The 14,738-nt window shown below is 34.6% G+C and overlaps 1 protein-coding gene across 2 annotated transcripts in view; it reads left to right on the forward strand.

The window, feature by feature from the left end:
- The window catches only part of Sox30 (SRY-box transcription factor 30), a 36,487-nt gene that overhangs the window by 3,317 nt on the left and 18,432 nt on the right, over nucleotides 1-14,738 (forward strand). Inside the window, exons 3-4 of one of the 2 annotated variants that reach the window (XM_076855723.1) lie at nucleotides 479-658; nucleotides 9,005-9,497. In XM_076855723.1, coding sequence (XP_076711838.1) covers nucleotides 479-658; nucleotides 9,005-9,497 — 673 coding nt within the window. The remainder of the gene's footprint in view (nucleotides 1-478; nucleotides 659-9,004; nucleotides 9,498-14,738) is intronic. The other variant, XM_076855724.1, reaches the window with a different exon arrangement.

Raw genomic sequence — 14,738 nt, forward strand, 5'->3', positions numbered from 1 at the left:
TTTTGGAAATTGCTAGGTTTAGAAGAGTGACTCTTTTTTAAGCATAAAAATAGTGACTAGTTATTAATGTCTATTATAGACAATTTTATCTTATGGAAAGGGAGGAAACAGGAGGAAATGAATAAAGTCTTATGGGGAGACATTGCTTTAGGAAAAATAAAAATAGGAGAGGAATGGCTTTTGGATTTAAACTCAATGGCTTTGAGGTAGATTCTGCTATAATTCAGTGTGTCACTGTATATAAGACATTTGACTTTCAGCTATGGGTTACAAAAGTGACAACTAGTTAGAAGCTATATGCATATATATGTTAACTTGCACAATGGAGGAGTCATTCACAGAAATTTTATTATAGAACTGGAAAATATACTTTTAAAAACTTTGAATTATATTACATTTCTAATTTAACAAAAAAGAATTATTTAAAGGCTAATTAGTCTGTACTTTTATATTAAAAACAGTCTATCTTCTTCTATAGGTTGGGTTTATCAGCCTCGTCCAGGGAAGCGAAAACGCTTCCCTCTAAGTGTTTCCAATGTATTTTCTGGTACCACACAGAATATTATCTCTACAAATCCTACAACAATTTATCCTTATCGCTCACCTACCTACTCTGTGGTAATTCCCAGCCTACAGAACACCATCACTCATCCAGTTGGTGAGTTGGTTTTATTGTAGATTACTATTTTTTAAATAGCTGCATGAAAGTTGAAATTTTGTTTCTGCGAGGTGTAGATATTAGGCTTAGAATTTAGAACAACAATATTAAGGGAGGGGAATCAAAAAAAAGAACATTAAATAGGAGAAGGAAGAATTTCAGTAGACCACGAAATACTTGGTTTGCCAGAGTAGCAAATGTGTAAAACCTCACCTTTTAAGCAAGTCAGGATTAGCCCTTAGATTAGTCAGATAATATAGGAAATGACTGGTGTAATTTAGTAGGAAGTAGGAGTGTCTTTTCACTCTTAGCATAAAAGAAAGTCTCACTAATGGGGTATGAGGCATCCTGTTCTGGAACTTAGTAATAACACTGATCTGTTAAAGACCATTCTCTTGATGCCCTAGAAATGCAGTGGAAGTTACTCATTTTCTACAAAATATTTGTTTGGGTTATTGTATTCTTTCTCTCTAAATTTATTCTCTATTATCAGTTACTTTATTTATTTGTGGTATTGGGGATTGAACACAGGGGTACTCAACTACTGAGCTACATCACCAGTCCTTTTTATTTATTTTGAGACAGGGTCTCACTAAGTTGCTGAGGCTGACCTTGAACTTTTGATCCTCCTGCCTCAGACTCCTGAGTAGTTGAGATTACAGGTGTGTACCATGGTGCCTGGCTCTATTATCAGTTCTTTATAACATGTCTGTCTACTGATTGTAGGAGCTCAAAATTGAGAACCTTGTATCTTAATTAATTGTTATTAGGCTATCCATCATTGATTTGTTCTTCCTGAACTTATTTTAACCATGTGAAATAACCATATAAAAAAGCTCTTAGGAAGAGCTTTATCCATTGACTGTTTGCTATCACTTGTTAATATCTTCCTGATGACAAATATACCTCTATGAGAGGTATAGATATCTTAGAAATTAACTTATTAGCATTTTAAGCATTTTCAATGTTTCTTTTACTGTATCATTTTAGCAATCAGTAGCAATAAAGCCATATCCAAGATGCCTACGCTCAAGAAAAAGGTTCAGAAAGTTAATCTTGTAACCTTTTCCCCCTCCCAGCATAGTCAGGCACTCTTACCCTTTACCGTTTGGTAGTATTGCCTTTAATCTTATATTTTAAAATAGGCTTATTTACGTCTGTCTTTATTTTCTTTGTTTTCATGCTTTTTTTTTTCTTTTTGTGATATTGGGGATTGAACTTGGGCAATCTACAACTGTCCCAGATATTTATCTATTTATTTTATTGGTGCATTATAATTTTATGTAATAGTGGGATTTTTTGTTAAGTTACATGCACTTAAAATGATTTGGTCAGTTTCATTCCCGGAAGAAACTCTGTTTACCCTTTTCTCCTCCCTCCTTCTGGTCCCCTTTGTCTACTGGTCTCCTTTATATTTTCATGGCATCTTCCCTCTTATTTTCCCTTTTTTCTCTCCAGTTTCCACATGTGAGAACATATGATCATTGACTTTCTGAGTCTGGCTTATTTCACTTCCAGCCCTTTATTTTTTATTTTTGAGGACTTGCAATCTTCCTGCCTCGGCTTCTTATATAGCTGGGACTGTAGGAACTTGCCACTATGCCCAGCATGCTATGTTATTTGTGATTTCTATTTTCATAATACATGTTTCCCCATTTTATTCCTAAGACTTCATTTAGATCTGCTGCATCCACTGTTAAATACTATCTTTTTGCTTTCTTTCTTTCTTTCTTTCTTTTTTTTCTTTTTTTAAGAGAGAGTGGGAGAGAGAGAGAGTGGGGGAGGCAGAAAGAGAGAGAGAGAGAATTTTTTAATATTTATTTTTTAGTTCTCGGCGGACACAACATCTTTGTATGTGGTGCTGAGGATCGAACCTGGGCCGCGCATGCTAGTTGAGTGCGCTACCGCTTGAGCCACATCCCCAGCCCCCCCCCTTTTTTTTTCAGGTGGTGGGTACCAGGGGTTGAACTCAGTGTCACTCAACTCCTGAGCCACATCCCTAGCCCTAATTTGTATTTTATTTAGAGACAGAGTCTCACTGAGTTGCTTAGTCATCTCGCCGTTGCTGAGGCTGGCTTTGAACTCAAGATCCTCCTGCCTCAGCCTCCTTAAATACTGTATGCTTTCTAAAAAACATTTTTATCAATGTTCTTATTTGAAGCAGTAGAAATTAATAATACACTATATTAATTTTATTCCATACAAAGTTATGAGAAAACTGGGAGGTTTTCTTCTAATGTTGCCCAGGTTCTTTCATCTGTGATGTTATATATAAGTATGGTAGACAGAATTATAGGAAGAAATTTATAATCATACACAATAATAACCAAAGACAAGGTAATGATTTATTTTTAACAATAGCCTTTTTTATGGTGGGAACTAATATCAGTAAATATTCCATTCTTGGATGTCAAATAACAATTAGAGAATTTTATTTTATAAACATAGTTTGAGAATTATTTTCCCAGATACCTATCTTAATAATAAATATTTATATGCTACTATGCTGTCTAATCATACAGATTTTAAATATGTTATCTGAAGGCTGTTCTCATCAGCGTGTTATATTACTTAGAGGAGTTAGTATAACTTGCAAATTTCACTGTAGTATTTCATATTCTAAATAATTTATAAAATTGTTAATAACAAATTATAGCACAGATCTTTTGAGGAATCAGTTTTACTTTCTCATCATCTACAGATGATAATTTTTATACCTTCCTCTTTTGTTGTTTCTTTCAACTACTTTTGTTTTCTAAATATAAAGTCATGGAAATTTCATTTTTTAAGCACATTTGTTTTTTTTCCATGGAAGAGAGATGTCAGAGTAGTGTGACTTTTCTCTTAAAAAAACAATTTATATTCTAATTTTTTTCCTAGCAAGTTTTGTATTCTAACTTGATAGTGTATTGATTTGATCAGATTTCGGGTGTAGAAAATAGACTTACCAAGCTAGAGTACTCAAAGTCAGCATTTTCAATAGCCAGAAGTTTTGTTGACTTTCCAAAAATGCTCTTGGAAGAGGCCATTTGTATTCACTTTATCTAATATTTTATCAGTTTTGCCTTTGAATTTCACTATAATTCTTAGATGAATACTACCTAAGATTATTTTTATTCATTCTGTTCTCTTGGATTAAAACATTTTGTGAACTTGCCATTTTACTGTAGTTAACCTAATATTCTTAAACTAGCTGCTGTCAAAGTTAATTAGGATTTAGAAATCTTTGTAAGGTCTTCAGTAGGAAGGAGTTTATTGAGTCTCTCTCGTCTTTTGTATTATAATGACTAAATGATTCCATTGATTTTCTTCTTTCTGTTAAAATATTTAGAAAGTCAATTCATATTGACTTTGAGATCTCTCAGACCTGGTTACTTAAGCTTTCCTTAGTGCTAATTTTTATTTGCATATAACTTGCAATATTTGAATTTATTTGTTTTGCACATTAGGACAAGCTTTTAATGGGATCAGTTTGATTTTGGACAGTTAGTCATAGCAGCTGTGATCTGGGAGTACCTATTTTTTTCTTCTGTGTTTTTAGCATTTATCATATAAAATAACCCTCAATTTTCTTTAACCTTTCATTTTAGTTATCCTTATCAGTCTTCTCACCTTATTGAACATTTGGGTTCCAAAAGGAAATAATCCCAGGGTGGATTTTTTTTCTTATTACTGAGGAATTTGAATATAGAAATGCTATGATTACTACTGCACGATATTTAACACACTGAATTCATTGGCTTTTTAGTATCTTTCTCTATTATTGACGCCTAATCATGCTTATTACATTTTATTGTGTATTCTACTAACCCTGTTCTAATAAGAAATAATTTGTGCAGGTCTTCCTAGCATATTTTTATCCCTTTTGGCTCTTCAATCTATTTGAAGATTGGAAGTGTAATTTGATATTCTCCCTATTTTGGTGAATTTTGCTATCTCAGATGTTTTCTGAATAAATTCTAAAACCATATTTATTTGCCTGCCTATCTGTCCTTTCTGCTGCCTTATGTTTATTAAGTAACTATTGTAGAACTGTGTTGTGAACAAAATATAAAGATGATTTTATAGTTTCTGTGAAATCAAGTTGTGGAAAACATGGATACAAATTAAACTAATTTTACTATATCTTTGATACAATTTATAGTAACTTTCTTGTCTGGTATTATTTTTAAATCCAACACATTATTTTCTCTGCCTCTCACATTTAATGCTATATTCCAAGATCTTTTCCTGTTTTTAATAACTGAAAGTGCTTATAGCATGATAGTCCAGAATTCTCTGTGGGTGTATTTTATCAAATGTCTTTGCTAGTTATGCCAGCATCTTCATTTTATATTAGTATTAGTTAGTATTCAAATGTAGTTAAAGGATTTAGAACTTCTGTAGAAACTGTATTTTAGTTTCTTTTTAAATGTCAATTTGCACGTGTATGAATTTTCTTATTATATTATTGTCTTCTGCATTTCATTTGTCAAGCCTGAAATTGATTTTCTGTACTAAATCTTTTTTTTTAAGAGAGAGGGAGGGAGGGAGGGAGGGAGGAGAGAGAGAGAGAGAGAGAGAGAGAGAGAGAGAGAGAGAGAGAGGGAATTTTCAATATTATTTTTTAGTTTTCGGCAGACACAACATCTTTGTTAGTATGTGGTGCTGAGGATCTTACCCGGGCTGCACGCATGCCAGGCGAGCGTGCTACCTACCGCTTGAGCCACAACCCCAGCCCCTGTACTAAATCTTAGTTGACATTTTCCTCTTCAGAAAATGTTTTCTCTAAATTTTTCATATGTTTTCTCTAAGTTTTTAATTTAGAAGTTTACTACTTCTAATATTTAATATTTTCATAGTAAATGCATGGAATTTTTAGTTTACCTATTTCTTGCTTAAACAAAACAGAACAAAAGAAAATAAATTTTCATTATTCTGATGCTGTTAGGATTATATTATCATATAATTATATTCTGATATAATTGTTATAATTCTGATATAATTTTTTTAAAAGATGGTCTACTTGTCCTTGTCAAGGCCTTAAGATCCATTCCAGAAAAGTTTTATGTCCATAAGAAACTCAAATGTATCGAAAAAATTCCTTAAAAAGTGATGTAATTCTTGTAAGTTTTCTTGAAAAGTGGGGAAGGAGGAATCACTTGGTTCAATGCAAAGTCTTCTATTTTTTTTTTTTTTTTTGGTTCCAGGGGTTGAGCCCAGGGAGATTTAACCACTAAGCCACATCTCTAGCCCTTTTATATATTTTATTTAGAGACAGGGTCTCCCTGAGTTGTTTAGGGCCTTGTTAAATTACTGAGGCTGGCTTTGAATTTGTAATCCTCCTGTCTTGGCCTCCTGAGCCACTGGGATTACAGGTGTGTGCCATCTGCAAAGTCTTCTTTTGCTCCTTATTACCTTTGTCTTTTCCTAAGCTCTACTTTTCTTAGCATTGTCTAACTATTCTCAGTTCTCCATTTCCCATCTGTCTGTCCCCAGCTACATGCCATACATGTTCTCTTCTTCTTATTACCTCTTATAGAAAAAAATTGGTCTGTGTCAGTTTCTGCCACGACTCTGTTGCTTCACTGTTCATTCCAATCATACAGCAAAAAATTGATTGTACCTTTCTTTCATTGAACATGTGCAGTAGTTTTTTTGCTCTTAAAACAGTTTAAACACAAAGCTTATTTTTTTCCGCATGTAAAGTCCAAAAGGGGTATTTTTGATTGGTAAGTGGCTGTCTTCCAATTTATAGACAAGCTGATCCTGATTTGTGGTTCTGCCATCTTTAATATATGGCATCTAAGGCCTCTGTACTGTTGTGCCTGGACCTGCAGAAGGGAAAAGAACATGGATGGTCATGTGTGAGAGTCTTCATGGGCCAGTCCTAGAAGAGATGGACATAGCTTCTGTTTACATTCTACCAGGTAGCCCTTATCTACATGGCACTCTTAACTGCAAGGGAGGCTGGCAAATATAACCTAGAAGAAGAGTAAACAAGGCACTGACTAGTTTCTGACTGGCTAGTTTCTACCATATATAGTTGTTTGATAGGTTAGAGGTCTGTCTTTTTCACAAACCTTCCTTGTTCATTGACAGTTTTAACAGTGGTGACTGTATGTTGCAGACTTTAACCTCCTATTTAACATCCTTGATTTTGGTGGGTGGAATATCAATGATTGAACCCAGGGGTAATTAACCACTGAATCACATCCCAGCTCTTTTTATTTTTTATTTTGAGACAGGGCCAGGCTTAGTTGCTTAGGGCCTCACTAAGTTCCTGAGGCTGACCTTGAATTTACAGTCCTTCTGTCTCAGCCTCCCACGTCTCTTGGATTAAAGGCATGCATGAACTCATGTGGCTTGAATTTTGACATGATGCTATGCTTTCATATAACTCCTTATCTACCTAATTTATGACCAGAGAGCAAAAAGTGCCTGGAATATTTTAGTTGCTTAATGAATACTTGAATCGAATGAATGCATAATTATAGTGCCATGCCTCATTTTCACCTCTTCTTTTATAGAAATACATTTGGTAGAAAAGAACATTTGGTAAAAGACACAACCCTCCCTTCCTCAGTGACTGAAACTTTATTAATAGTTCTGTACAGCTCTTATAATTTACTTTTTGTTTGCTTAGAAAGACCATACTTCTTTACTGAAAACTAAGAACTTTTTGTACTGGTTATAGGAAAAAGAAATCTGCACCAGAGGTAGATTTTTGGTAAATGTTTTGAGCACAAAAATAATGCAATTTATAAAATCTTGAGAGATTTTGAAAGTTAGAGCCCGACTTTAGGAGGAGGTTTATATCTTTAGGCTGATTTGTTAGTTTCTTCTTTTATCCACTCCAATCTTTCTTTATTTTTTATTAACCAGATTCTGGGGATACACTCTCAAGTGCCCAGCTTGGTGATTGTGGTAGGGGTGGTGGACATAAAAATATTTACACTATTTTGTGATAGTTAATAGATTTGCAAGGTTTTGAGGAATGGTATTTATAGCAGGGCACAATGGGGATTAGGAAAGAAATTGTGCTTGATAAACCAGGAAAGGCCTGACTAAAGCCTGTGCCTCACAGGTGAGAGGACTAATCCATGCTACCTCATCAACTGAGCATCAGGATAGCTTCATTCATACTTTATTGCTACTTCATTGGGTCAGATGCCATCTTGAAACAGATGCATGTGTCCCTTCATTCCCTATTTCCAGGATGAGAAGAATTATCTGCATTAACTGAAATAAAGAAGGGGTGGTGTTATCTGGATATGGTTGAAAGACTGATCTATAATTTTTTGGCCTTGACAGAGACATTCCTAACTTCAGTCTGTTCTTGAACTGCACTTTTTTTTCTTTCCAATGCAGACAGCTAGCTGCATTGGAATATACTGTATATTACTCTATTGCTATGACTTCTGTCAGTATTTCATTAGGAATATTTAGTTACATTAAGGATAGGTATGTCATTTGGATAAAAGGGCAACTCAATCAGCATCCTGTCTTCAGGAACAGAAAGATAAAACACAAAATTGGTTTACCTGACTTGAAAAATTCTGCCATAATCCCCATTGTGCCCTGCTCTAAATAGCATTTCCTTTAATATATGTCACAAATGGTTGATCTTTGCTAAGTTTACTTTCGTTGGGAAATTTCCTTATGGATTCATGTTGAATGCAATAGAGTGAAACAATGTTGTTTATCACTTAACTTTTTTCCAACAAAATTGTCATTTATAATTTAGTTTAATATACAGAAGTATATAAAAGAAAAATGACCGATACTACTACTCTGAAACTATTAATATTAAAAATAAAATTAATACATTTCAATTTATAAAATTCACATAATACCAAATCAAAGTCTAGCTTTTCCTACTGTTCAACTGCCCTGTTCCCTTTCCTAGATGACCTTTCAAGTAGTTATTGTCAATAGTTATATTATTTGTTAGAAAAAATTATATATGCCTACCAGCATTTGTATATATTCCTGCTTTCAACTTATGAATAAGTAGTTTTATCAATTTATTTATTCATCCAAAACAATTTGTTGGGGGCTTAATCTGTGCCTTGCAGAACTCTGCCTCAGAGTGCAGTAATGAACAAAACAGAAAAAGTCTCTCTTTTTTTGGGACTTTGAGTTTGTTTGGGAAATAGATTTTTTTTGGAAATATGAATAAAAAAAATCATGGTGTCTTTCAGTTTGTTCAAAATGCTATAAATGAAATACAGTGGTTTGGTATGATAATGCTGTTAGGTAAGGTAATTATGAAGGCCTCTTAACAGTTCATTAAATTTTACTGGAAAAGGAAAAACATGCCATGATCCAATTAATGCTTGACCTATGCTCTTTTTATTTCTAAAGGTGAAGCCCCACCTGCCATCCAACTGCCCACACCTGCAGTCCAGCGCCCAAGCCCCATCACACTTTTCCAGCCCAGCGTCTCCAGTACTGCCCAGGTAGCCGTCCAGGCTCCAAGTCTGCCACTCCGCCCAGCACTCCCACCTCAACGCTTTGCTGGGCCTTCCCAAACTGACACTCATCGGCTACCTTCCGGAGCCAATCGCTCTGTGAAGAGACCTACTCCTGTCTCTCTGGAGAGCACCAGCAGGATTCCAACTAGTGCAAGTACAGCCCATGCCAGATTTGCAACCTCAACCATCCAACCTCCCAAGGAGTATTCCAGCGTTTCCACTTGTCCCAGAAGTGCTCCAATCCCCCAGGCTCCTCCCCTTCCACACTCACATGTCTACCAGCCTCCTCCCCTTGGCCATCCAGCCACACTGTTTGGGACACCTCCACGATTCTCTTTCCATCACCCTTACTTCCTACCTGGACCTCACTACTTCCCATCAAGGTAAATGAACAGTTTTTTTTTTTCCTTTCACTTAAAAATGTAGCTAATGAATTTTACTTCTGAAGGCATATCTTTTTTATTAAAAAGGGGACTTCCTCAGTTTAGAGACTGAATAGGAGCCAAGCAATTTTCACAAATGGATGGGGATTGCAGGTGAGGCTTGGGGGAGCTAGAAAGAGTGCATGTCTTGCCTAACAGAATAGCTCTTACTCAGCCCTATCCAGGTCTTTCCACATGAAAATATAGGCTTCAATATTGTCAGATGATTTTTTTCATAGGAAACAACTGTAAGGACCTTAAGATCTCCTTACTGTATGCTTTTTAAGTTTTAATGTGTGCGTAAATTATGGGTATCTTCTTAAAATGCTGATCCTGATTTATTAGATCTGGGATGTAGTAGTATCCTGCTGGAGTATAGTATGCTTGATAGTCTGTATTTATTTATTTATTTATTATTGTGGCATTGGGGATTGAACCCAGGAACTCTATCATTGAGCTATATCTCCAGCCCTTTTTATTTTTAAAAGTGAGTTTGAAACAAGGTCTCATTAAGTTACTGAAGCTGACCTTGAACCTATAAAACTCAGTCTCCAAAGTAGCTAGAACTATGAGCATGTGCCACTGCACTCAGTGATATTCTGCATTTCTAATAAGTTCCCAAATGATGCCAGTTCTGCTGGTTTGTGAACCACATTTTGAATAGCAAGATAAAGAGGAAAGTTTTCCATCTAAGAAATTTTAAATGAGTAGGTCAGAGTTACTTTTCTTCTCTGTGCCTTTTTATCAAACCAGAAAATTTCCCATGTAATTTAACAATGAAGGAATTGATTTTCATAGGGAAACGTCTAGGGGAAACAAATTTATAACTTTTCATTTTTGGAGTGATAGAATTTAATGCCCTTAGAAGTATCCTGATAGACTGGTAACAACCTCTGTTTTTTAATTGCTGTTATATGGATAGAGATTTTCTTTTTTTAATCAGGAATTGAACCCAGTGGGTGCTTAACCACTACGCCACATCCTTAGTCCTTTTTATTTTTATTTTGAGAAAGGGTCTCACTAAGTTGCTTAGGATCTTGTGAAGTTACTGAGGCTGGCTTAGAACTTGTGATCTGCCTGCTTCAGCTTCCCCAGCTGCTGGGATTATAGGTATGTGCCACCATGCCTAGTCAGAGATAGATTTTGTTGACATGGAGTGTTAGACATTTAACATTAATCATATATTGTTATTAGAAAGCAAAGCTACTCCCCACTTGGGTATACTCACTTCTCAAAAGAAACAGCTTTTGAGGATATATTATATTGCTTCAATTCATAATAGGATTTCTTGCTTTCAAATACTTAGGTCAGAACTGGAAGAAAGTGGAACTAAAGGGGATTAGAATAGGAGAAAGGAGATTTTGCTATCTGAAATTTGCTTTTTTTCCCCCCTCGTATATACTCTTTTTATCTTTTAGGAACTTACAGGAGTATTTTAGTTCAAGGGATCAAATATCAAGAGACTACTAAAGTCAGGGATTGATAATCTTTTCTCCTTGCTATCTGCCAGGATCTGGAATTTTTATAGGACTTTTGGAGAATTTTATGAAATGTTTCCTACAGGAGGGTTGCAGGTGGGTTGTATCTCTGAGGTTTGATCTCCATAACTACAAAACAAAATAGCACCACCACCACCAACAACAAATTAAATGGGAGAAGAAGAGAAACTGTTTTAAATGTTTCCTAGATAAAAGAAAAGTATTAGGAACATAATGGAATTTAATAAATGAGTAGATTTGGGGATACTTAGCCTCAATTAGAACCTTGAGGGGCCATAACTAAAGTTGCAGAAATTTTATTTGTTACATAATTCATTTTCTAATACAGGAAAGTCTTGGACAATTTATTCACAGGAAAGTAGAAAATGAATCAGAAAGTCCTACAGTCTTACTCTAGCTGCAATTGTTTTTTGTTCACTGTATTTTTCTTCCTTTTTCTGTGTTTTGAGAGACAGACATCTTCATGTGTAATTCTCACAACAATCATGTGACTTTTGGGTTTAATACTCCCATTTATTTAATAAATAAATTGATCAGATGTCAAATAGCTTTCCAAAACAGAAGGCAAGTCTTATAAATTATTACTTAAAATACTTTTAAAGTACTTTTCTGACTTTCATCTGTGTCTGACGATAATTTTCACCAGGAAATGGATAATCTAATTATTTATGCTTGCCTAGCTAGTATATTTCGGTAAAATGTAGTATGAGTAAATGACAAAATTGATTCTCTTGTTTTCTTTATTCTGAATTGACAATGAAGTCTTCTACAAAGAATAATTCTTCCTTAATCTATTTATGTGTGGAATTATTCAACTATTTGAATACCATAATTATAATGGATATTTGAGATGTAGATATAAACATTTTTGGGTGTATATGTGTATTTTATATATTATTTTAATATTTTTGCTGAACTGGCTATTTCCCCCCTGTGTATCTAGAATAAAAGTCAAGTAGGTTAGGTGGTATAATCAAGGAGTTATTTTGTAAAACAGATGAACACTCAGATGTTCTGATCCCTCTCTGAGGGCTAATATAATTATGCCTTTAAATCTTAACCATCTTCATTCTGTGCCTTTTGAATCCTCTTTTTCTGTATACTAATTTGATTCTGTAGAATAGTTCTTCTTTTCTCTCTACCCCTCCTTTTTCCTCCTCTTGTAGCACATTTTAAAAAATATTTCTAGTTGTAAATGGACACAATACCTTTTTATTTACTTTTATGAGGTGCTAAGGATCAAACCCAGGGCCCCACATGTGTGAGGCAAGCGCTCTGCCACTGAGCCACAGTCCCAGCCCTTGCAGTGCATTTTTATTTTCATATTCAAGAGAGACATGTAGAATTCTGATTCTATTGATTATTGAGTAAAAAAAAATGTTACAAACCTATTGAAATTAGAGATACTGAAAGATACAAAAGACAAATGGGGAGCTGTTAACTTGAAATATATAGAAAATATACTCAGATATGTATATGTGATAGAGAAGATGGGTCAAAGAATTCCTCAATTTGTAGGAAAAGATAGCACCCTAATTGTAAAATTTTAGGCAAAAGGAACACAAGATGAAAAACAATTCTTTAACCTTTGTTTAGGTCATAGACTCATCTAAGAATTTGATTGAAATTTTAGACTCTCCCTGTAATAATGGACATACACATACATATATAAATTTTTACATGAATTTTTGTGGGAGAAGGAAATTTATGGTCCCCAAATATCATAAATTTTTCATGCAATTCCTTCTGTTGTACTTAACATTGAATTTAAATATGAGCAATTTAATGCCTAGGTGATCCTATCGAAAGGAAAAGAAGTCTCCATGAGCCAAAGTGACCAATAAGCTAAAAACTCTTTATAGTAGTCCTGGAGATGTTTTCAAATTCATAATTTATCTAAGTTTTTGTAAACTTGGATTTTACTACTTGAGTAAGAAGAGGTGCAGTATTGAATCTGTTCAAGACAGGGTTAAGTACTAAACGTCTTCATAAGCCAGAACCCTAGAAGGGCTTTTCAACCTTGATTTTAAAAAAAATAGAATATTTTTATTGTTGACTCAGATAAAGTACAAAAGAGAAACTTTTTTTAAAGAAAGGTTTAAGTCTTGAAAGGGGGAATAGCAAATGAGGACATTGTTTTTATTTTTTATTTTTCTTTTATGTGGTGCTGAGGATCGAACCCAGGGCCTCACATGTACAAGGCAGGCACTCAAGTCACTGAGCCACAATCCCAGCCCCAAGAAACTTGTTTTTACCCAGGGTTCTATGTGATTTCCACTAGAAGTCAAAACTCCAAGGTGTCTTTCACACATATAGAATCTAAAATCACCCTATCCACTTGATATAGAAATGTCTAAGTTGAGAAATTAGATCTGGGCTGGCAATTACCTGGACACTGCTTTAGCAGAACACTTGCATCATTCAGGTCATTTGGAGCTTTCAAAGGGGGAAAATTGTCAGAATATTGTAAAAGGATTAATTATTTGTAGATTTTAGTAGCCCAAGAATTTGAGATAACTGAAAACCAGAAAGAAACAAAATCAATATGTCAAATCATTAAATAAGACCTCTGTTCCAGTTGAAATGCAGAAATATGAATTGGATACACCTCTCTCTGAAACAATACAAAAACTACCCAAAATATATGAAGATATGGTTTTCAAGATATTGAACATCAGGAAATGAAGGGCAGTGGCTCCATTAGAGATAGGAAACTAATGAATCAAGCCCTCCAGAGAAGGGAGTGGGACTCATTATTCAGAGTTGTCACAATATATTACCCAAAAATTTGTAGTTTTCTTTTCTTTTTTTTTTTGGAACTTGGGATTGAATCCAATGGTGCTATACCTCTGAGCTACATCACCCCACCCACATACTTTTTTTTTTCTGTTTTTGAGATAGTGTCTAAGTTACCCAGGGTGACCTCAAACTTGTGATCTCCTGTTTCAGCTTCCTGAATCACCCCACTTGGCAAAAAAGATATAGTTTTCAATAAAAAAAAATATATAAGACATACAAAGAAACTAGAAAATGTGACCCATTTAAAGTGTGTGTGGAGGGCAACAGAAACTGCTTTTGAGTGGTTTCAGTATTGGATTTGATAAAGATTTCAAGGCCATAATAAACAAGTTCAAATAGCTAAAGGAAATCATGCTAAAAGACAAAGGAAATGATGATGATGATGATGATGTTTCAGCAAACAGAATATTTACAGGGATACAAAAATTGTAAAGAAGCAGCACATAGAAATTCTGTAGTCGATCTGAACAGTAGCCAAAATGAAAAATCCAATAGAGAGGAGATTAAGGGTAGAATTCAACTGGTAGAATTAAATTTGAAAGTAGACTGATAGATTTTATGCAGTCTGAAGAACAGAGAGAAAAAAGACTGAAGAAAAATTAGCAGAGCCTCAGAACTACCACTTCAGAATGGAACCACTATTAAACACAATAAATTATACATAATAGGAATACCTGAGGGAAAGAAGCATAAAAACTATTTGAAGAAAAAAAGGCTGAAAACTTTCCAAACAGCCTACATATTCAAGAAGCTTATTGAACTCTAAGTAGTTAAATGCAAAGAGATTATACCTAAACAAATCATAGTGAAATGCTAGAAGACAAAGACAAAGGAAATCTTAAAAGCAGCAAGAGAAAAATAAATCATTACCAGCTGGGTCCAGAGGTACAGACCTGGAATCATA

The sequence above is a fragment of the Callospermophilus lateralis genome, chromosome 5, assembly GCF_048772815.1.
Source record: "Callospermophilus lateralis isolate mCalLat2 chromosome 5, mCalLat2.hap1, whole genome shotgun sequence".
Taxonomy (NCBI): domain Eukaryota; kingdom Metazoa; phylum Chordata; class Mammalia; order Rodentia; family Sciuridae; genus Callospermophilus; species Callospermophilus lateralis.